At 37.0% G+C, this 22,974-nt stretch overlaps 2 protein-coding genes across 2 annotated transcripts; one reads left to right on the top strand and one right to left on the bottom strand.

Moving 5' to 3' along the window:
- Positions 1–3,888: 3,888 nt before the first annotated feature.
- On the top strand, positions 3,889–5,522 carry LOC307141840 (ladderlectin-like). The gene is made up of 5 exons (XM_079842292.1): positions 3,889–3,950; positions 4,364–4,446; positions 4,727–4,855; positions 5,006–5,114; positions 5,304–5,522. The coding sequence occupies exons 1-5, from the start codon at positions 3,890–3,892 to the stop codon at positions 5,372–5,374; spliced, it is 453 nt and encodes a 150-aa protein (XP_079698418.1). The 5' UTR covers position 3,889; the 3' UTR covers positions 5,375–5,522.
- Positions 5,523–8,244: 2,722 nt separating this feature from the next.
- On the bottom strand, positions 8,245–20,807 carry lgmn (legumain). The gene is made up of 14 exons (XM_079842105.1): positions 20,728–20,807; positions 19,403–19,561; positions 19,194–19,291; positions 17,954–18,035; positions 17,771–17,853; positions 17,437–17,512; positions 16,886–16,948; positions 16,706–16,772; positions 16,503–16,621; positions 16,252–16,341; positions 10,993–11,202; positions 10,149–10,319; positions 10,000–10,067; positions 8,245–9,785 (listed from the first exon to the last, which is right to left on the bottom strand). Exons 2-14 carry the CDS (start codon positions 19,547–19,549, stop codon positions 9,743–9,745), a joined length of 1,317 nt encoding a protein of 438 aa, XP_079698231.1. The 5' UTR covers positions 19,550–19,561; positions 20,728–20,807; the 3' UTR covers positions 8,245–9,742.
- Between the last annotated feature and the right edge of the window lie 2,167 nt (positions 20,808–22,974).

Here is a 22,974-nt window from a genome sequence, read left to right as displayed (position 1 = left end):
AGGTGAGAATTTTAAGGGAGTTTCCAAACACTGTCAGGTCCTTGAGCTCTCAGTGGCGCCACCCCGCGGCCACAGAATGAACAGACACGCGCACATTCTGTACACATGATTACGTAACAATGATTAAAGGGCGTGTGACTGATTTATATGTCATTAATGACTTGCAGGATGTATTGCTATGGAGATGCTTAGTCATCCAGGACATAGTTTATGAAATTGTACATGACATTAAAATTAATTAAATAATTATTTTAAAAATAACTTTACTAGCAGGCCTACGATAAAAATACAAAAAGATGTTAGTGTCTTTCATCAACACTTTCACTTACAATCTCTTATTTTTAAGCGTCTGGGTATGTAGACAATTCAGTTTTAGTCCAGGATTTAGCAGTTTAATCGATATCAGCCAATCTGCTGTTGGCATTACCACAACATCATATATCAAAGAGCATGTCGTCATTCCCGCCACAATCACGGTCATGATTATGGAGTTGCATGTACAAACACAATCCCACCATGATGAACATTGTGATCTTGTAGAAACCGCTGTGAGTCAAGTTTCCTGGCTTATGAAACGTGCTGCTTTTTGGTGAGACAAGTTTAGAGGCTGAATTTGACCTTGTTCATTCTTGAATCATCACTTTTTCTGGTTTTGGATGGGCATATCCAGCTCCTACATGCATTTCTCATATTTATGTTCCATATTGGGAAACTTGCAACTATTTGTTCTTCTGTGAAACAATAAAGTGAAAAGTGACGTGACGTGTAGCCAAGTATGGTGTCCCATACTCTGGAATTTCACCCATCCAACACACCTTCATCTGAAGAAGGCCTATATTTCACATTTTACTCTCTTGTCAGGTGAGGTTAAATATTTCATTAAAATATTACATCAAAATTTCATATATATCATATGTATGTAGGCTAATCACTAAACAGAGGATACAATGAAAAATCAAAAATTGAGGCCTGGTTTCAGACAGTGCACGTATTATGCCTCTTTTTACAAGATGTAATATAAGTCTCAGGTGTCCCCAGAGTGTGTCTGTGAAGTTTCAGATTAAAATTCCTAACAGATCATTTAATATACCATTTTGAAAATGCCAATTTTTGGGTTTGAGAAAAAATGAGCTGTTTTGTGTGTGTCTCCTTTAAATGCAAATGAGCTGTTTTTCCCCACCCCCAGAGGTGAAGCCTTCACAGCTCGTGAACATGCCGTGACATTGCAGTTCTTCATCATCATGAAATATTATCATCTGCATGCGTTTTATACGGTGGCCCAGTAGTGCACAACACAACGAAATATAAAAAGCGATATGCCTATTGTGCTTTTGTGTTTTATGGACTCCATATTGTTTCTTATTCAAATGTGCTGAACGCACAAGTCTCTAGTTCATTTTTAATGAATGACACACGCAAATCAGTGGTAGTCTCTGTGTGCGCAAAGCTATTCGTAGGCTATTATTATTAATATCAATATGGCATCCCAGCAATAGGTCTGATGGCAACGTTGTGTCTCTGGCCAAAAATAGCCGCTGTAGGACGGCATAAATCGGGAACAGATGTAACATTACATTTACAAAAAATGGATTCAGATGTGCTCAATGTAGCCTTCGTCCAGTCAACTTTCATTTTTCATTTACGCACAAAATAAGGTGAGACACAACTTCTCCGCCACTTTCTCTCACATACACATTAAGCCTACCTTTCAGAAGCGCGTTAGGCTATAAAACCATTAGCCATAACCAGCAGTAAAAGTAGTCATCTTTTGTATTCATGTACAGATTTTTTTTTTTTTTTTTTTTTCGTTTTGATGATATTTTTGGATTGTACATCAGGGAGTCTGGCGCTCAATGTGGGGTGGGCGTAGTAGGCTACTGGCTACTAGAAAGTTAATTTAGATTTAGAATAATGAATGGAGTGATAACTTAATGATGGAAGTCCAATAATTCAAACGAATGTCCAAAAAATAATAATTAAATTAATTAAATGGGGGGGGGGGGGGGTATTTTTTTCTTGCCGCCCTGACTGTGCTGGCTGCCTAGTTCGCCTATAGGCACGCGCCGGCCCTGTGTATAGCCTAAAGCAGTGTTTCCCAACCTTTTTTCAGTCATGGCACCCTTTGAAAATGTTCTCCATTTTGTGGCACCCCCTCGCATACGTTACGGTTCGGATTGATCACGGTTTTAAGTTCACGGTTCCAGTACAGTTCAGTATTTGCTATGTTCAGGGAAAAAATGACCACTGTCAAATAAAAATAAAGAAAATAATAAGAACAAATAATTTAAATACAAGCAGCAGCACAAATAAATACTATTGAGCAAAGATACTAATAAAATAAACTATGCTTTTCAGGTACGTCTAACATAAGTTTTCAGGTACAGAAATTGATCAAATGTAAAATAACATTGCATATTTGAGTGTATAAATTAAAGATTAATCCTATTAAACTTACAAAAGATATTCAATCAAGAGCAGTGAGTGATGTCCTTGACAATGCTCGGATATGCGTCGTCTTTCTCGATTGTATAAAGTTTACTTAAGGCATATACAGACTATGTCTGCTAGAATACTCAAGATGGACCTGTTGACATACTTTTTGTGTGAGTTTGTCCGTTGAAGAACAAGACTTGAAAGAGAACTCAATATTTGCGCGCTGTGAGACATGTGCGCGCTCTCGGATGAGTGCATAGAGTGCATTTTCTCACAGCGCGCGTGACTTCTCATTCGCGTCTTCTGGCACGTCACCCGGGTGATGACAGCGAAAATGACTGGTCGTATTCGAACATACGGCAGCACTCGCATGCATTGAACAAAGTTTACAAAGAGATAATTATTTGAAAAATTTGAGGGGTAAAAAAAAATGATTTGAAGGACTTTTATACGGCACCCCTGCTCTCGTCAGTCAGACGGCACCCCGTTTGGGAAACACGATTTACCGATTGTACTTTTTGTGATTCACAACCAGAAACTATCTTGCATCTTTTTTGGCATTGTGGTCATACAAGAAAACTTTGGCAAGATATTTGCCAGTTCATTGTAAACAATATATATAAAGATTTTGAGCTCTATTTCAAGGATGTTTTGTTTGGGTTTTTCAGTTATGAGAAGCAAGATGAAAATATTTTTTTTCTTTGCAACCTAATAATTTTTCTTGCTAAATATTTTATCCACAAATGTAAAACTATTAAAGTTACCCCCAATTTTTCTCACTTTCAAGAAGATGTTAAGATCTATATTAAATCTATATCTACCTCTTGCAACAAAAAGGCTACTAAAACTCTGAATGTATGCTCAAATTGTGGCGTTTTTGTTTAATTAATGTATTGGTAATTAATATAATGTTGTTGCTTCTTTCGGGTTTTTTTTTTTTTTCTCATTTCATTATTATTATTTTATATTTTGTGGGAAGACTTGTGTTTAATTGATGCTTCCTCATCTGTTTATTTATTTTCATTTTTATTTATTTATTTTTCTCCAAACTCAAATTATGTAATGTTTCTCCGTCCCTGAACCTCTGGCTATGTTTTCTGGTTTATGGCTTCACCTTTGCATATTGTAAGTGAATGTTTAATAAAAAAAATAAAATAAAAAAAACACGATTTACCGACATGCGCAGTTGAACCTGCGTGACGTCAGTGTGACGTAGGCTGCAAATTGGTCTATACGCACTTGACATAAAGTATAAAAGCAGGGCTGTTTCTGGAACTTCACTAAATCTTCCTCTTAGATTCTAAAGGCAACAACCAAACCAAGGTGAGTTTTTTTTTTTTTTTGGAACAAAAACCTACTGAATAACATTTCTAATCTAAAGTGTCTTTTGTCTTTAAAATGCATTTAGAACAGTGTGTAGCAAATGAGTGCAGTGCTAATTCGTTTCAGGTTCATCATGGCAATGCTGAGAAGTTTTCTGCTTCTTTTCACTATCTTCTTAATGGGGAATGCAGAAGGTGAGACATTTATTTGCAAAAACTCTTGCTATTCCATTTTAAAAGCATTTTGGAAATATTTACATGATTAATGGGGGGTTTAAAGTGTCTAAAGCAGGGTTCCTCAAACTCGGTCCTGGAGGGCCACTGTCCTGCAGAGTTTAGCTCCAACCCTGATCAAACACACCTGAGCAGGTTAATCAAGGTATTCAGGATCACTAGAAAATCACAGGAAGGTGTGTTTGATCAGGGTTGGAGCTAAACTCTGCAGGATGGTTGCCCTCCAGGACCGAGCTTGATGAACCCTGGTCTAAAGTATACATTTTCAGCACATAATCACACAAACAAATCTAAGCCACATAAAATAATAATAAAATTAAAGCATTCTTTGCTGTGAATATTACAAGATCCCTAACATTTATGTTCTGGTGCAGTTGAATGCCCCCGTAGATGGTCAAATTTTGGAGACCGGTGTTACAAGTTCTTCGCTCAGTCGGTTACCTGGGTCACAGCAGAGGTAATGTGTTAGTTACAACAAGGTGATGTGGTCATTATATTAGGTGTCTTTAACTACATCACTGAATCAAATGACTGATTAAATGTTATTACATTAGTATTCAAAGACGCTTGTATAAAGTAAACCTTTATTTTCTGCAAATAAATAATACAGAAGACTGAGTAAATAATCAATCAGAGCAGACCGTTTGCAAATGACTAAAGTTGTTTAAAAAGTCACTTATGCTTTATGCCAAAAAAAGATCACATTTTGTATTGACAATGAGAATCTGTCTCTTTAGAGAAACTGCCAAAGTCTTGCCGACGCAAATCTGGCATCTGTGCATGATAAACTGGAAAATGATTTCCTGCTGAGTCTGTTGCCTTCTTCCTCCACACGTTCTTGGATTGGTGGTCATGATGGTGAAGAAGTAAGTTAAATGGTGTGTCCTAAAGAGACACAATTGTTTGTCTAAACTGAAATTTCTGCTTTAAACATGTAACCGCAAAGTTTCTAATGAGGATGGTTTAACGCTGAACTTACTGAAGTCTGAGTACAGAGCACTGTCTTCACCCTTTAGGAAGGACAGTGGCTGTGGAGTGATGGATCTGTGTATAACTTTACCAACTGGAGCTCTGGAGAACCTAACAATCTGGGTATCGAGAACTGTGGGGAGATCAACTGGACCTGTGAGAATGCTGTCTGATTTTTGAATACTTGCTATTATCATTTACAATACTCTAATTTCATATCATGCGATAACATGAAATGGCTCATTTGGACGTCACAATGTGCTTTAAGTTGAACATTCCATTTTATTTTTATTGTAAGCCCACCATAATAATCAGAATAACTGCTTTCATATTTCCACCCTACAGCTAACCGTTCTTGGAACGACGCATCCTGTTCACACCAAATGGGCTATATTTGTGCCTGTTCAGGCCTGTGAGACTGTGCAGTAATGCTGCTCCAGTTACTTTGTACACTCTTATCTTTACCAAAAATTCTTTTACTTCATTTAAATCTTTTCTAAGCTTTAATCTCTTCTCAATACCTGCTCTGAAACATTCCTATAATCAATAAAAGCATTGATACCGCAAACCTTGTGTTGTGGAGTTAAATATTCGTGTGTATTTATAAAGAATATTGCGTCGCAAGGTTTAAGGAGGTTATTAGAATTGCATTGAATGAGGTCTTCACCAGGGGAGGGGTTTAAGCGCTGCACACAGCTGCTTCATCAGTGACAAACACTAGAAGATATCTCAGTTCATTTTACATGAAACTACATAACATTCAAGTGACAAGTTTATCTTGAAGAATAAAAGAGCTTGGGTTTTTTATTCAATGACATTTATTTAAAGCTGCATATTCACTTAGACCTTAATCTCTCACAAAATGGCACTCATAAATACAAGATGTAGTTTGTGATCGTGATGACTCCGATTGTTCGACTATTACAATTTAATAATACTTAAATTGATATGTCATCCTCAATAAACCCGTCTCTGGCATGTTGCCTCCGATCCTTCGACTATTCCGATCTATTATGACCTGTAAAGTTTCCAGAATAATAATCATATGCTGTTTGTTAATTGGCCAGAGGAGAACTGGCACCCCGACTGAGCCTGGTTTCACCAAAGGTTTATTTTTCTCCATTAGGTCACCTGATGGGGTTTTGGTTTCCTTGCCTCTGGCTTGGTGTGCTCAGTTGGGGACAACATTTTTCAACTAAATATTGAAATCTAATTATTAAACTAAATTAACCATATAAACTAAATTACTGATCTAAAGCCCACATTGTCACTGTATGATCAGTTCATTTAAATTATGACATCACCGTTTTTTCCAGAATGGCTAGACGGCTGAATAAAATTATGCTGCATTATTTTCCTGTTTAACACTCTAAAGCTGCTTTGAAACAATCTGCATTGTTAAAAGCGCTATATAAATAAAGTTGACTTGATTTAGTGGGAACAGGCTAATATGAATGGAGATCAGTTACATTCCTCAAATTTAATAGTGATTCAGAAATATGATTAGGCTACCTGATCAAGCAGTAATCCGGGAGCAGGAGGTAAGGCACAGGAGAGCATCAAGTCCCAGGTTTGGGGGTATTCCAGATAGCAGGTTGTGTGACATACCTGGTATGTTTAAGGGTAAGTTAGCAGATAACATCAACTTTCGGTTCCAAAATGACTAAACAAAAAAATAAACCTTTACAGCTGTTATCCCTGCGAGCACAGACTGTTATTTAGTTTAATCAATCTTTTTATTATATAATTGGTATTAAACCAATAATATAGTTCTTATTCACAGTGATTAAACATTACTTTAATTTCACAACCACTAATTTGGTGGCGATATGTAAATAGCCATTAAAGAAGTATGGTGTGCTTTTTTCTTAGTGTCCGTTTCCATGGTGACTTGTCTCAGTTGAGAATTAACCGCGAACATACTCTGGGTTGACACAGTTCAAATGGCTAAGCAGAGGAGAGCTTGGATGACTGCAGTGGAGTGAAAGGTCATGTTTTTTAAGCGTCCAAGTAGTTTGAGGAGTTAAAGCTAACAAGCTGAGTTTTGAGTATGTAAAGTTCAGATTGTGATTATTAGGTTTTTTTTCTCTTGATAATTTTAGGCAATTCTTAACTTTTGACTTGATATAATGGGCAAAAAACGGAAGAATCAGTCCCTTCAAGAAAGCGTTATATTAGCTGGACACCTCGTGGAAGAGAGCTGCATGGAATCGGCTGATCTGGATAAAAATATTAATATTGAAACCAATATTGTGCCGATGAAGAGGTTTTTGCAAGGCCTGTTTGCGCTACTCCATCCAAGAATCTAGCGACGAGCTCAAAAGGCAGGAACGAAGTTTCTTTACACTACTTGATTCGATCCAAAAGCTTTGTTTTATGTAGGCCTATAGCCTAAAGCACTAATGTGTTTCATACATTATAACACTTTCCAGATCGTCTTTTGCAACCGACATGCGCAGTTGAACCTGCGTGACGTCAGTGTGACGTAGGCTGTAAATTGGTCTATATCATTGATTGTTCCGACGCCCATCGTCTGTGCACGTATGCAGCACAGAAATCCCGTGTGTATATTAGATCTGTGTACTAAAGTGACTGCTACTGCTATATCTGCTGTTAATATGAATCAAACAACAAAAGATAAACAGAAAATCCCTCACTGCTCTTGACTGAATGAATGTTGGTAGCTTTATTAAGAACACATTTCTTACTTGAATGCTGCTGTTAAATGCTCTGGAGAGGAGATAAACATGGCGGACTTTGTACAGCTCTTTGAGGACGGGGTCTTTGCTAATAAGGCAGTGTCCATCAACACTCGTGGGCGGGGCCTGTGAAATGTGACGTCACTTTGCCAGGAATCTGCAAATGGCTTGTTCTGAGCGAAACACTGATTTATGGGGATTAAGAAAAGGAGAGGGTGGATTTTTACCAATATAGGGTGGTGTACACACACTGCCAAACACACATTTATGTTCAAACCCTGTACACCATGTAAAAGTGAATTTCGCATAATAGGTCCCCTTTAAGCCAGGATTAGGCCTTAGTTCAATTAGGGCATTTAGGTAGCTTTTATAAACATGCCTTCGAAAAAAATACTAATGGTGTGCATCTTGAGACAAAACAATGGCACCGACATATTTTAAGATATCTCAGTTCAGTTAAATCATGCATTTTAGTCTGGGCCTAGGGTTAAGCCTTGTCTGGGGAAACTGGGGGTGAGTGTATTAGGCTACATAAGAAACTTGCAGCCTTCAGTCAAATTGGTAGGTTTTTAGATAAAAAGCGGAAGAACTGCAAACATATTGTTTATTTTACCAGTAAATTATATTGTAGCTCATGAAACTCCAATCTAAACATATCACAGCTCTACAGCAAAAAGATGAGGACCGGGAATACCCCACAAGAGCTGCAGTTTTGGAGATGCTCTGACCCAGTCGTCTAGCCATCACAATTTGGCCCTTGTCAAACTTGCTCAAATCCTTACACTTGCCCATTTTTCCTGCTTCTAACACATCAACTTTGAGGACAAAATGTTCACTTACTGCCTAATATATCCCACCGACTAACAGGTGCCGTGATGAAGAGATAATAAGTGTGATTCACTTCAACGGTCATAATGTTGTGCCTGATCGGTGTATAATGTATTTATTTGATTTTATTTTTGTTGCTATGCAGTATATGATACAAGAATCAATGAAATCAAATAAAAAAATGTCCCTCTAGTAACATCTATTCAGTTGTCAACAGAATAAAGCTATAACTTGGACTGAAAGAAAATGAAAAGAAAAATTCCAATCAATTCAGGTTTATTATTATAATCAATAACTCACTGCTTAACAGATGATACATTGAAAAGAGGGCTGATAGTAGTTCAGTGTATTGTTTAGCCCATGTTGTCAGTGTGAACTCACTTTTCCTACAGAGCTCAATCTTAAATTACACCTCTCCTTAGTTCAGTGGTTTGAGGCTTCAGTTTGCTCTAAACAGAGGGCACTTGATATAATAGCACAGCCTGACACATCCACCATTGCACTAAACACACCTGCTCATTAACTGCTCAAAGTGCAGCTGTTTTTGAGCAGTGATCTCAGTTATTTAAGACACTTCTTAAGTATGACCACAGACTTCAGGTAGCTACGTTTGATAGATATACATTTAGTCAGATAAGAGCTCCTTTGAGTCACTACTGGAGAGAAATTGGGTATGTTCATGGCTCAGTCAACAAGGTGATGAACACCAGCTTAAAAAATAAAAATTCAAAATATTCGTGCAATATGCCGCTAAATGTGTCAAGCTAGTGTTTGTTTAAAATAGTTTGAATGCATTTGGACTTCATTCTCTAAATGGACCTGTAAATGCTTTGGTTTCCAAACTTAACATAACTGAGGTCCCAAAAAACATGCTTTAATTTCAAACGTCATTGTGTCATTCTAAATCTGTCCTGCCAAAAATCTGTTGTTCTCATTGATGAGGCATCTGATGAAAAAAACAAACAAAACATACACACACGATACATGTATAAAAAGTTAACAGCCCAAAGTGTTTGTCAGGAATCGCTGGGCACTATCTTAAAGCAGATTTCTTTCTTTAAAAAAAAAAATAAAGATCAGTAAAACATCCCATAAAAAAAATAAATTTAAAAGTGCAAATCCTCATTAAAAAGAAACCTTTTCAAAAAGATTCAAATCAAAGCTGTGTGTGTCGATACAGATTTCTTCCACAATCAGATTCTTATGTGCAGGAGTAGTTCGTCCAATAAAAGTCCTCTGAGGCTCAAATTCACATTTCTATTGTCTGAAGTAACAAATGTCATCCATGGCTGCTGTGATTCTGTGGGAATGGAGAGATATGAGATTTAAAATCACAAATAATATTGAGCCAATGAGCTCACATCCCACAAGTAATCTTTACATAACTCACTAGCGCAGGCAGAGGGCGCTGTTTAATTATGGAAACACACTTCACAAGCTTTATCGTTTACAAAGTTTAGACAGAGTCTAGAGAAAAGCAATAAGAGGTGTGAAAAAAGGAAACGTGTTTTTACCTCCAAGCCTGGTATCCTCCCTCACACAGGTTTACTAAAGCATACAGGTGTCTCAGAGCATATTCATACTGAAACAAGAGAGAAAAGATGTCACGCACACACAAACAGTGAGCACACCACAACTAATGATGCAGAAAGCCCGTTTGTACCTCCTGCTGGTGCCAGTTGAAGCAGTGCTCCTTGTAGTGCTTGATGGCTGTTTTGTAACATTCATACTGTGTGAGATCTTCACGTCCATTCAGATAACCCTGCACTTCATCCTTTTCCTGCACCACATGCTCCACGATCTTACGCATAGTGTTACCAAGCAGCTCCCGCACCTACACACACAAAAAAAATTAGCACAAAACCATTATAATATGATCATATTGACTGAAATCTATGACTCTGACATAAGTTTGGGGTCTGTGAGATTTTTATGTTTTTGAAAGAAGTCTCCATGTTCACCAAGGAAGGATGCATTTATTTGGTCAAAAATACAGTAAAAACAGTCATATTGTGTAATCTTATACATTATTTTACATTTTAAATATCCATTTTAATATTTTTAAATCTAATTTATTCTGAATGTTCAGCAGGTATTAGGCTACTGTAGTCTTCAGTGTCACATGATCCTTCAGAAATCATTCTAATATGCTGATTTGGTGCTTTTTTAAATATTATTATTATGCTTACTGAAAACAATTGTGCTGCTTAATATTTTTGTGGAAACCATGATACATTTTTTCAGAATTCTTAGATGAATAAAAAGTCAAAAGAACAGAATTTATTTGAAATCGAAATATTTTGCAACAATATACAGTTAATGCATTTGCTATAACTTTTTAACAAATTAATGTGTCCTTGTTAAATAAAAGAGAAAATTAAATAAAATAAATAAAAAATTACGGACCCCAAACTTTTGAACAGTAGTGTACAACTTTTAACACTTAAAACAAATGTAAATAAATATTTATCTATGGAAAATGATAAGTAAATAATGGTGCTTCAAACCTGTAGATGTGCATGGATGTCTTTCATGTAACCAACAACAGCCTCAATGTCATTGGTCTTTGCGAGTTTTCTCTTCATGATTGCAAGGGGCACATCAGGGCTGCTCATGAGGTCAGGTTCAGTGATCACAGGCAACGACACAGGCTCGGCTGCCTTATCAAGACCTTTAGAGTTACCCTGGAACGCCATCACCTTCATGTGGGACAGCGTCTAAAACACAAACAAACCACAACAGTTACATTGGCAAGTACAGACATGCAGACACTACACAGAAGAGCGTTTATCAGACACGTCCTTGTCAATAAAGTATACAGGACTTCAAATGGAATCTTCCGGAACTAGCTGAGAATATATGACAGACGCTAGACCAAGAAGGAATTTACAGCATATCAATATTCATCATATTTTTACTAAACTAATCCATATTCAGGATGCCACTCACAATTGCTAGGGACCATACGATGAGCAAAGTTCATAAGCACAGAAATGGTAAATGATTATTTATTCCTTTTTTCACTGTAACTTCCTTCCAGTCAGGGTACTAAAATAACTTTTTGCAACAGCTGGAGAACTAGTAAACTGTGAATTTACCAGCCATTAATAATTTTGCATTATATTCATCAAAGCTCGGTTTCACAGACAAGGCTTAGATTAAAGATGCACTATGTAACTTTTCCATCCACTAGAGGTCGCCTGTTCAAAACAAAGGCGTAGTTTGATGATGCCACGTTTGAGCGCAGAATCTCGGGACATGTTAGCCTAGAAATCTAGACGCACCCTAGCGGCAGAACATTTATTTTGGCTCGAGTGTAGTCTAGCAACTCTCGGTAGACCTGAGAGCTGGAAAAAACAAACTCTGGTCAGGCCAATCACAGCGTGTGTAGAGTCTAAGGCTGGGCAATTTTATAGATTCTGCGATATAAATCGATATTTTTTTCTCCCAAGAAAGTATCGATTTTTAAGCCGCGAGTATCGATACATAAGTCCCATTCAAATCCCTGTTTACCCCCATTTGCGTTGCAGGAAGAGCGATTTGGTCAGCCAGCCGCTAGTATCGCTGTAGAGCAACTTACCCGTACTACTAACTTTACACAGACGCCGACGTCTAACGTTACCTCTTCTTGTTTACGGAGTCAGAGCGAGGAGATTCAAAAAAAATGGCAGCGAATATAAATCCAGCGCCTTCGTGCTTAAAAGCAGATGTGTGGGAGCACTTTGGGTTTAAAAAGAAGAAGGAAAGCGACGACTTAGACTCAGGGGTCAACAACATGAGTTGCCCGCGGGTCTGTTCTAAAAATAGCTCACCATAGCAGCTGCGTTCAGTTGCTTCCGTGTTAATTTAAGCGCAGGGCTCCAGACTGAAGCCGAATATATACTAGTGTCTGTAAATAATAAACTGCAAAATACTATTTAAATATTACTCCTGCATGTTCTGTGTCTGTGTGGATGACGGGCGCAGCGCGCGCGCAATCGCTCTTGTAGTCTCTGCCGACACGAACGCATAAACTGTTACTTCATGAGAATTTACCGTTTCATTTGAGAAAACTGGGCGCGTCTCAATCAGCTCCTGGTTCAGTAGTCAGGGCACTGATCAGGACATAAGTCAATGGGCTGACTCCCTGATCAGTGCCCTGACTGAACTAGGGAGATGATGAGACGCGCACCCAGTGTCATATCATGAACACAGACACTGGTAAATCACAGCAACCCGTCAAAATAAAAGTTTGGTTTAACGTGAAGAGATTGACTACAGATTGTAGCCTACAGTAAATGTATCTACGTCTCTATGTAATAATACGTCTCTACTAATAATAATTATGAAATAAATAATTATAATTATTAATGGTTGCTTATTTTTCACTTGATCTTTCATTTATAAACAATGTTTACTTTTAAACAGCATACAGCCTTTACATGTTTATGTATTATTTACTTATGATTATCATCATGTATAATAAAACATTTAAAAAAAATAGTGGTATTGTACAGACTACTACTATACTCTTTCAGGTGTAAAACAGTTTGGATAGTTGTTAATATGAGGATTATGATGCATTATTTAAGAGTTTTAAGTAGCTCTCAAATGAAAAAAGGTTGGAGACCCTTGACTTAGACAAAGCATCGCAGTTGGTTTGCAAGCTGTGTGACACAAACGTGAAATACTCTGGAAATACTACCAAGTGTCAGTGTCAAGCTAAAAAAAGCTGTCAAAGAAACTGTTCAGAACAGGCCACTTGCTGCAATTTTTAAAACTCCATTGTTAATTGCAATACTGCACTTTATTACTTTTCAAAGGCTTGTAAGCTACAGTTTGCACTGTTTCAATAAATGGAACTCATTTTCCCAACACATCTTTGATTCATTTTGTCCAGCATTTGCAAGCTGTAGACTCTCTGTCCAGTCAGAGACATAGTGTAATTGATGATTTTAGTTCAGTTAATTCAATCCAAGTAAATGAAACACTCACAAGATGTCACCAAAATCACTCTGTCCCCTTTAAATCTTTCAGAAAATGATGTAAGTGTATAGAATTATATCGAATCGTATCGTTGGCTGAATATTGTGTATCGTAAGATTAGTGTATCGCTACAGCCCTAGTAGAGTCGGTGGACGGGCTTAACATAATGACGGCACGTCACGGACGTTCTGCGTGCTACTCGTAAACAAAGAAGCTGGCGAACAGCGGCCTTTCGAATCGGCTTTGGCCGCGACTCTGGAAGACTTGGAGTTAAGCTTTTCTTTGAGAAAAAAAACAAAGAACGGCACTGAAGTCATTCCTAAGAAAAGAAGATGTGTTCTGCCGACCAGATTCGGCGAAAGTCTATCAACTAACGTTAGCTCGGCTTCACCTTCTTCGCTCTGATTGGTTGTGGCGCTCATGGCGCTACCCAATTGCGTGCAGAGGGAATTTGAAAGACAACCGTTTATCCCGCCCCTCAGATTGAGCCCTGTCAATGGTGAGTTTCCAGACGAAACATCTTGATGTGGATCTGGCTTGTCAGGCTTGGGACATATGGTCTTCACCTCACAGCCGGTGGAAAAGAAATCGCAATAGGACTCGGGCAGAAATCATGTTCATGGATGCGATTTATTAACGTTACCGTAGTATGAAGCAGAGCAGGACTGAGTGTTGTGGAGGTGAGCAAGGCCGCTGGAGTGATTGTTAATGAGAAGAGTGGCGGGACTTTTATTATGACACAGTCTCTGGCGGGACTTTTATTATGGCAGTCGCAAGCACCACTTCCGGTTTTCCGGTCATGAGTATGAGGCAACGCAACTCTGTTTATCATATTAGATACATCTGAGTGTGTTGAAAATGATGTTATGACGTTACTTTGTGCGTTCGCTCGGCGGCTGCTATGACACTTGTTGCACACTGCAGTGAGAGTGAAGCGTTTCTGCAGAATAAAACCGGAAAACGAGGGTAACGCAATCAACAGGCGACTCCCTCACACGTCCTGGTTCCTTGGTTAAAATAGCAATTTCTCACGATTTACAAGTAGTTGGAAACATTTGGGATATTGGAAGTACTCAACTGAACAAATATATAATATATATATATATATATATATATATATATAACACTGGCCTAGTGGTTTTGATATTTTACTGAAAAATGTTTTACATAGTGCAGCTTTAAGTCAGAATTAGGCTTTAACCCTCTGGGGTTCTTCATTTATGGGTCACACTCAGGACCGGAGGGCGGGATTAAGATAAAAAAAAAACACTTGAGTAAAATCAATGAAATATTTTTGTTCAATAATATTTTCTCTTTTCACTTTTGGTGTTTTTAGATACTTTTTTTTTTATTTATAATTCATATTTATGCAATAATTATGACCCATTTTTTCCCCATTGAATATAATAAAAAAAATTTTTATATAATTGTAAAAAATTTTTTATTAAAGCTGTATTTCATTTTAGAGTCAAGCCTAGGCCTCATGAAAGCAATTTTTTAAATGAGATCGGTGCCATCCGGTGGACACATTGAGCATTTTCTATCACGCAATAGCACATTTTTACCACTATAGTGGATCTTGCGTTTTATAAAAAAAAAAAGTAAAAAATCGTAGCTTCATCGGAATGGTCCGAAACTTGGTGACTTTATTGGTACTTGGTATATGAACACCCCAAAACATTGGGGACAGGATTTGAAACGTTTAAGTGGTCGTAAAAAAAAAAAAAAGTAACACTCAGGACCTTCGGGTCAAAAATGACCCCCATAGGAGGAAATTAATAGTAAATTCGTTTTTTTGTGCATACAATCTACAAATCAGCCAGAATGCAGAAAAAAAGTGACTCAACAGTGAAGGGGTGAATCTCTAAAACATCAAGAGTGCAAAACAGACCAAAATAAAACAAAAAACACACACACACAAATTAACGCATGCCATTCCAAAAGCTAATTGTGTTTTTGTGGGTTTGGAGTTTTTGTCTGTTTTGCACTCTTGATGTTTTAGAGATTCACCCCTTCACTGTTGAGTCCTTTTTTTCTGCATCCTGGCTGATTTGTAGATTGTATGCACACAAAAAACTCTGTATTTTCATATTTTTAGCTATTTCCCATTCATTTCCTTTGGGGGACATTTTTGACCCGAAGGTCCTGAGTGTGACAATTTTTTTACGACCACTTAGACTTTTCAAATCCTGTCCCCAATTTTTTTGGGTGTTCATATACCAAGTTCCAATAAAGTCACCAAGTTTCGGACCATTCCGATGAAGCTACGATTTTTAACTTTTAGTAAAAAAAAATTGGGTCAGAAATGACCGAAGAGCCCCAGAGGGTTAATTCCACGGTTTCACAAGCAAGGCTTAAGCCGACTAAAATGCATTTGAGGCGTTTTAACTGAAAGCAACTTGCACTGACATTTCTTAAAGTATGTCAGTGCCATTGTTTGTCTCAAGATGCACACCAGTGATGTTTTTTTTTCTAAGGCATGTTTATAAAAGCTACTTAAATATCCTAATTAAACTAATGCCTATTCCTGGCTTAATCTAAGCCTTTTCTTTGAGACCAGGCCTAAATAATGCAATTTCATGTAACATCTTTTCTTGGCATTATATTTAATTTTGTTCCTGTGACAATAAATAATGAATTACTTTGCAGCACAGATTATTGTGCCTTTCACAGATTCACTGATGCTAATCAATCTTGCATTTGTAGTGTAAAGACAGTGTGCCTTATCTTAATGCATGTGTTAATTCCTAATCTTTACTGAATGGCTTTCATATGTTAGAGTGTGTTAATGAGTACAGTACCTTATTTCCATACTGCATCACATGGCTGGTGTTAGTTTTGGCCTTTACAAGCTTGAACTGCTTGGCCAAAGTCTCTTTGCTCAGATCCTCCTATAGAAACAAACACACAACACCATTTAAAACACCTTCCCACGGTGTGCCTGATTCCAAATTTTGTTGTGAGCTGCCCTGCTCTCATGATGATCAGACTGTTCATGCTGAATAAATGCTTGTCTCTTAAATTTGGACCCCTGTCAGATGTGTGTACTAACCACGTCGGAGTCTTCCATCCAGTTGACACTGTACCAGTCTCCCAGGTAGGTGTCTCTGGCCTCGTCATAGTAACAGGCATATGAGGACTCATCAGGATTGGCAGCGGTTGTAGCGTAGACTGAGACACACACCCAGATTATACATATTATGTTATTTACACACAGCAGCAAGTGTGATGAAGTTAGAAAAAAAAAAAACTCACCATCAATGTCAACAGGCAGAGGCTTCATCATAGAGCCAGATTCACAGGCCTCAACATAAAACACCATCTATGTGTGCGAGAAGGGGGTTATAATAAATAATTATACATTAATGGGGTTGTCACAGAAATTATGGATTGCATCTTTATTATATTATATTAATGAACACATGTATCATTCACCTTTTTGTATTTGTTGTTTTGGTGCATGTACGTGATGGTACTCATCAGGTCATCTACAATAAGCTAAAAGTAGAGAAATGTAGAGGCATGAGTTAAAGTTTCCCGATATGAAAGCCCATTAAATGATAAACATGTCATGCATAAGGTAGTGAAGCAATAACTCCTCTCCCCTCACCCAGCTTATCATGCACAATTATTGAAAAAGTTGTCAGTTCAGCAAATTGTCAGTACAATTTGTGGCTAAACTTCCTGGGAGTTAAAAGCGTTACTCATTACATGACATCTTTCTATGTCAGCTGACCTATTGCTTCAGTATCTACAGGGGCTGAAAAAAATAATAATAATAATTTGGGATGTTTTTGTTTAAATTATTATTTTTTAGATAAACTTAAATGATGTTGATTATATAACTTTTAAATGACATCAGAAAAATAAACACAATAGAAGCATTTACACTAGTGGACTTTTGTAAAGAAATGTGTAGTCTGTGTGAGAAGAGCCTGAAAGGATGTGATTCAGCGAAGTGACCACAGGAAACAGAAAGTGCTCACATCATCATTAGGGAAGGCCAGCAGACCTGGTGCTCCGTGATCAGTGAAATACACAAACACATGATCATTTGGACCACTGCCAGGAGGAAGAACAAAAAACAAAAACTTAGAAATGAAAGTACATCACAAGACCTGTTTTACAAAGATCGGTCTCAACATGCACAAACACAGATAAAGTGACTAAGATTTTACAGGAAATGAGGGCAATAAATTCAGTAAGACACTAAAATCTGCCACAGGCTAGTTTACATTTCAATAGAAATGCATCAGAGACGGACAGAAACAAAAAAACATGCTAATGACCCCTAACCCCCTCTCTGACAGAGTTACTTGCCTTTTCAGCACTTTTCCAGATCCTCCCTTCACATTAGCAGCATCACCCTTCAACACCGCCAGGAAGTTCTGAGGGGTCACATCCTAAAAAACAAAAAAAACACACAAACAATATTAGTGAACGGATGGCAAACAGGTCGCTTACCATTTCAAATCTCAGTCAGAATTACACATATTGACTCACATCACCAATGTAGTCCTTCAGCACTCCTTTGTAAACATCGGTTCCATTGGGTCTGTTTATGATCACTCCTGGAGTAGGGTTACTAGACGCACAAAGAACAGTGTCATATGAACCTCTGTGCTGAAAAGGCTTTTGGTTTTTATGGAGCAGAAATTGATGTTAAAAATAATAATTATTAAAAGACAACAAGCAACAAGACTTCCTTCTCCACCACTTATCAAACATGGGTTAAAAATTAACCCCCAACCATGCGACAAAGCCAACGATCATATAACACATTTCTTTCTTTCATTGTGGAATTCAACCAGAACACCTGACCAACATTTGAATTCATAATCAAAAGCCACTATGCAATAAATGTTATAGTTGCACAACTTTCAGTGAAAAGATAAAAGAAGTTAAAATTTGACCTCTTTTTAGATTACATTATAATATGTTATTATTTCGATATAGGCTTCTTTCTGTTTATGCAAAATACATATTTTGATTTAAGAGTGAAATGCAAGGAAACATGCACAAACATACACACATCTTTAAGCCAGTCACCATCACAGCCATGACAGAAAAACCTGACATGTTACAATCCATGCATTTTTCTGTTGGCACACCTCTGTTGGCTTCTGGTGGTTAGATTAGATACATGTGACTTCTGCAAAGGAGCAGCTTCGTTCGTGTGTAAGTGCGTGTACGCACGTGGTGGAGCAAAATAAATTTGTTCGTGTCTGCTTTTGCAAGACAAAGCGATTTAGGGGAAGTGATCATATTGGTGTTGGTGACCAAGCAGACGATTAAGAGTTTTCTAAATATCTGAAATAGCTAACAGCACATTTTCTACAATCTGAGGCAATGTGGGTTAAGTGGCTGTTCCTCTATCACTATTGCACCTTTGAACAAAGCAACTCCAAGTCATAAAATCACCTCTTACTAGCCTCAAACCAATAACTATTGTGTTACCAGCTCAGATCTGTAACCACTATACTAGTGGTTCTCAGTCATGGCACCAGGCCCACTGCAAATATCCAATTTACAAATGTAATTTACATTTAGTTTAACTTTAATACTACACACTAAAATAATTGCAAGATTAAACTGACATTTTTTTTTAGTTCATTTATTTTAATTATAACAGAAGTCAAAGAGGTACATGTCAGCTTAGATAGGAGGGCATTTGAATATTGTTTTGGACATATGGAGGCCTATACTACCACCAGTTTGATTAAATAATACTTGTCATACTCACTCGGGACTCTTAGCAAGATCATCATACATCATCACCACGATCTGCTCATCAGGAATTCCGTTCTTATGGACAATTTGATATGCATGGCACACATCAGCCTATAAACACACACAAATATAAAAATCTAAACAGACTTCTGATTAGACAACTGACTAATAGTTTGGGGGAAAAACCCATGTACTTTCTCCAAAGAGCAGTTCCTTTCTCACCTGGTGTCTGTAGTTGTACCAGCCATTAGATCCGGCCACAATGACGACCCAGTGCTTCCCATTTTCTGGCTGCTCGGCAGGGAAACCACTCACTACCAGCCCCAGGCTCAGGGCGAGAACTAAAACGGCCACTCTCTGTGGGCTCATCTCTGCAATTTACTGAAAACAGAGATGGAAAATAATCAGAGAAAAATACCATGCATGTTTATAAAATGTTAAAGATTGTAAACTTCCATAAAAAGGCCAAAGTATTTGCCAAACTACATAAAATACTTAAATGTGATGATGACCTTCATTTTAATAATATAATATATTAAACACAATTTATACTTTCTTCTACTTAAACATTTGTACCATTTACACTATGTTTTTTTTTTAAATATACTAAGCATTTATAGTTATGTAAAAAAAATATATATATATTATGTTAAGTATAGCTGTGTATGAACCTCTGTACTGCAAAACAAATAACTAAAAACACTGCAATCAACAAAAAAATTGCAAATGCAAAATAGTCCAAATACAGATATTACATATTACATGTTATTGTTAGATATAGGCTCCTTTCTGTTCATGCATACATATATCAAATATATGTTTTGATTTAAGAGTCAAATGCAATGCGATTTGTGAGATTCTCCCTAAAAGGAAACATATACCGAACTAGCATACACTCCATTTACTAGCACGACACAAACATCTTAAATGCTGGTCACTATTACAGTTTGTAAATATTATGTATATAAATACTATGTAAAACTGTGTTGAATTTAACTCTGACACTGTGTTTTCTTAATGTTACTGCATGATTACAGTAAGGCTGAGATTAAATATGCAAGAGTTAAGATAAAAGTATATAGGGTGAAATTATAAAAACGATTATTTTGAGCTTATTGCAAAATTACACCCCCTCTTACAAAAAAAAACTGTTCCAACAGTTATTGTTACTACTGTAAAACCCCAATACATCTCCTTTAAACAGGAGATAATAATCTGTCGTTTTGTTGAACGTCTCTTTTTAGATGACAATGGTAGCAAATACCACATTTAATTAATTTGTGGTAATAATGACTGTAGCAATTTGGGCGGTAAACGGTGTTTATCGTGATATATTTTTGGAAGTGGTCTCGTGATCATCCTGTAAACAGACACAAGGAAATCGGGACTACAATAATAACAGCAGGCCATAGGGGGCTTTAAACTATTCTCCTTTAAGCTGAATTTGAGTATTTAACCTTGAGGAGATTCATTATACAAGACACAACCAAACGGTATTAACAGAGTTAATACAAAATTCAAGATATTAGTAGTTTATATGCGCTTACCTGCTAATGTGCCGCTGCCTGAGCTGCCGAGCTGGAGCGACGCGACGCTTTATTACACCCTGTAAAACGAGGACGCATATGCAGCAGCCAATCAGCGCAAGCGGACTCAGTGCCCTAACCAATCCGCTCAATGCGGCTCAGTGCAGCATCCAATCATCTTTGACCCCTGGGCGGAGCCTCAACAGAGCACCTGACTAGTCGGTCATGTGCCATGAGTTTGTTTGGCTGAAAACAAAACAAAAAGAGAGGAAACTTTTCTATAGTATAGAAATAGAGTGATACATTAAAGTGGTCTCCCGCAATGACAAGAAAAGTCTAACCGTTAGGAAAGTTCAGGGGAAATGCCTCACATTATTAGGGGATTTAATATTTGGTTAGAAAAACCTTCATAGATATTTTTTTACTGAGAAACTTCAGCATACACACCCGTCCTTATTTTTTTCTATCTTTTCTATCAGAATATATGCGAGCACATGATCAGATCATCCTTTTGTCATATGACTGCTATTTCACTGCGCCCACGCATTCTTTTTTTTTTTTTTTTTATAGCTGGGCTGATCTCACCTGTTTTTTACAGGTGTTGTGAGAGAGATAACAGAGTATGCCATGTATAACAGAGTCTCACAGAGTGTCTCTGTAAGCAGCCATGTTTAGGGATTTGATTGTGCTGATTCAAAACAGATCTAGTAATACTCACTGTTGTTGTTTCATATCAGTCAACCTGTTGTACTATTTTTTTTTAGTTATCTTGGTAATATAAACCCCTTCAGAGTAATTTAATGATTGTATGACACTTCAATCTTTAAGTCAATGTATTGAGAGAGAATAGTTGAATTCCAATTGTCATCTGTTTTGTGATTATAATACCACAAAGAAAGCCTATCTCATAATAATAGACTGACTTGGATGGGGGGGGGGGGGGGGGGGGAGAAACCCCCCACTCAAAAGTACTTGTAGATTACTCGTATGAAACTGAAACCTTTGACACCAAATGTGCTTTTTATCACAGCAGTATTAAAGTCCCTTCACTGGCTCGGTTAATATTAGAATTCATTGTAAATTCTTCTGCAGGTGTACACATCTGTTGACAGCCACACACAGGCTTGTTCCTCAAAAAGTCCCATCAGCATTTGAATAGTTTTCCCTGCTGTTCACATGATCTCTGATTATAATCAGACAATGAAACCAGGCAATGATGATCTTAGTAAGATCTTTTGTATGTTAATAATTAAATACCGTGTTGTCAAAGTTGACATTTTGGCTTTATGTATGGTCAGACACTATATGTGTCATATTTTTAACATTCGACCAAAATCAAGCTCAAATGGAGTTACAAGGTTTTTGACCAGTGAATTTAATAAAGTGCTTTGAGTAAGAGCATTGTCTTTGTAGCTATATATAGGGCCTAGAAATGGTGTTGGTCGCCAGATGGCTGATAAAAAATGTATGAATTTGCACGAACACTGCATGAAGACTATGCAGTGTTATTTTACATTTGCATCTGTAAAATAACCAACTACTGTTAGACTTACCTGAAAACCACTGCTTATTTCATTTGTATCTTTGTTATATTGTATTTATTTGTGGTTTTGCTTGTAATTTGATTATTTGCTCACAATCTCTTTTTAAAACTTTTCATTGGCTACTTGCAAAACCCACAGAAATAAAAGGCACATTTTTTTTTAAATGAAGAAATATTGGATCATCCAGGGAACGACACACTGTATTAAGAATCAATGGTTCATAAACTTTTGAACGGGGTCATTTTTAATAAATTCAGCTATTTTTTTCCTCTACATGTAAAACATTTTTAATGTAAAATATCTTATTCAGGACAGCACTAAATAAAAAATAACATGGATTTTGTAGGATCTCTATTATTTAGTTAAGATTATTCACATTTTCTGCAAGCGGTTCACATACTTTTTCTTGCAACTGTATAAATTAATTAATTAAAATTTCATGACTTTCCTTATAAAAAAAATAACTATTTGAATGTCTATTCATTAATGAACTTTTTAAATATTTTTTATATAATACTGCTTACTGACATATAGTGTTACCAATATATTTTAAAGCAAACATAAATATCAAGAAAACTATATATCAGGACATGTTTATAGTTTGTCATATTGTGACACAGCAAAGGAAATTCAGATGTTTCCTTCCAATTATTATGCTCTCATAACACAAAATTAATGTGAAATTACCTCAAAATGTAAAAGGATCTTGCTTACACAGGATTCA

The sequence above is a fragment of the Gobio gobio genome (genome assembly GCF_949357685.1).
Source record: "Gobio gobio genome assembly, chromosome: 18".
NCBI lineage: Eukaryota > Metazoa > Chordata > Actinopteri > Cypriniformes > Gobionidae > Gobio > Gobio gobio.
Note: the sequence above shows the minus strand (reverse complement) of the source record. Positions and strands in the feature narration are given on the sequence as shown.

What these genes read in the sequence shown, in the direction of transcription:
- lgmn (XM_079842105.1), bottom strand. Translation starts at nt 19,549, where the DNA reads ATGAGCCCACAGAGAGTGGCCGTTTTAGTTCTCGCCCTGAGCCTGGGG. An exon ending in GGTACAACTACAGACACCAG is followed by an intron (nt 19,292 to 19,402) that starts GTGAGAAAGGAA and finishes GTGTGTTTATAG; the next exon opens with GCTGATGTGTGCCATGCATA. An exon ending in AAAACAACAAATACAAAAAG is followed by an intron (nt 16,773 to 16,885) that starts GTGAATGATACA and finishes TCGCACACATAG; the next exon opens with ATGGTGTTTTATGTTGAGGC.
- LOC307141840 (XM_079842292.1), top strand. Translation starts at nt 3,890, where the DNA reads ATGGCAATGCTGAGAAGTTTTCTGCTTCTTTTCACTATCTTCTTAATG. An exon ending in CTTAATGGGGAATGCAGAAG is followed by an intron (nt 3,951 to 4,363) that starts GTGAGACATTTA and finishes GTTCTGGTGCAG; the next exon opens with TTGAATGCCCCCGTAGATGG. An exon ending in TGGGGAGATCAACTGGACCT is followed by an intron (nt 5,115 to 5,303) that starts GTGAGAATGCTG and finishes TCCACCCTACAG; the next exon opens with CTAACCGTTCTTGGAACGAC.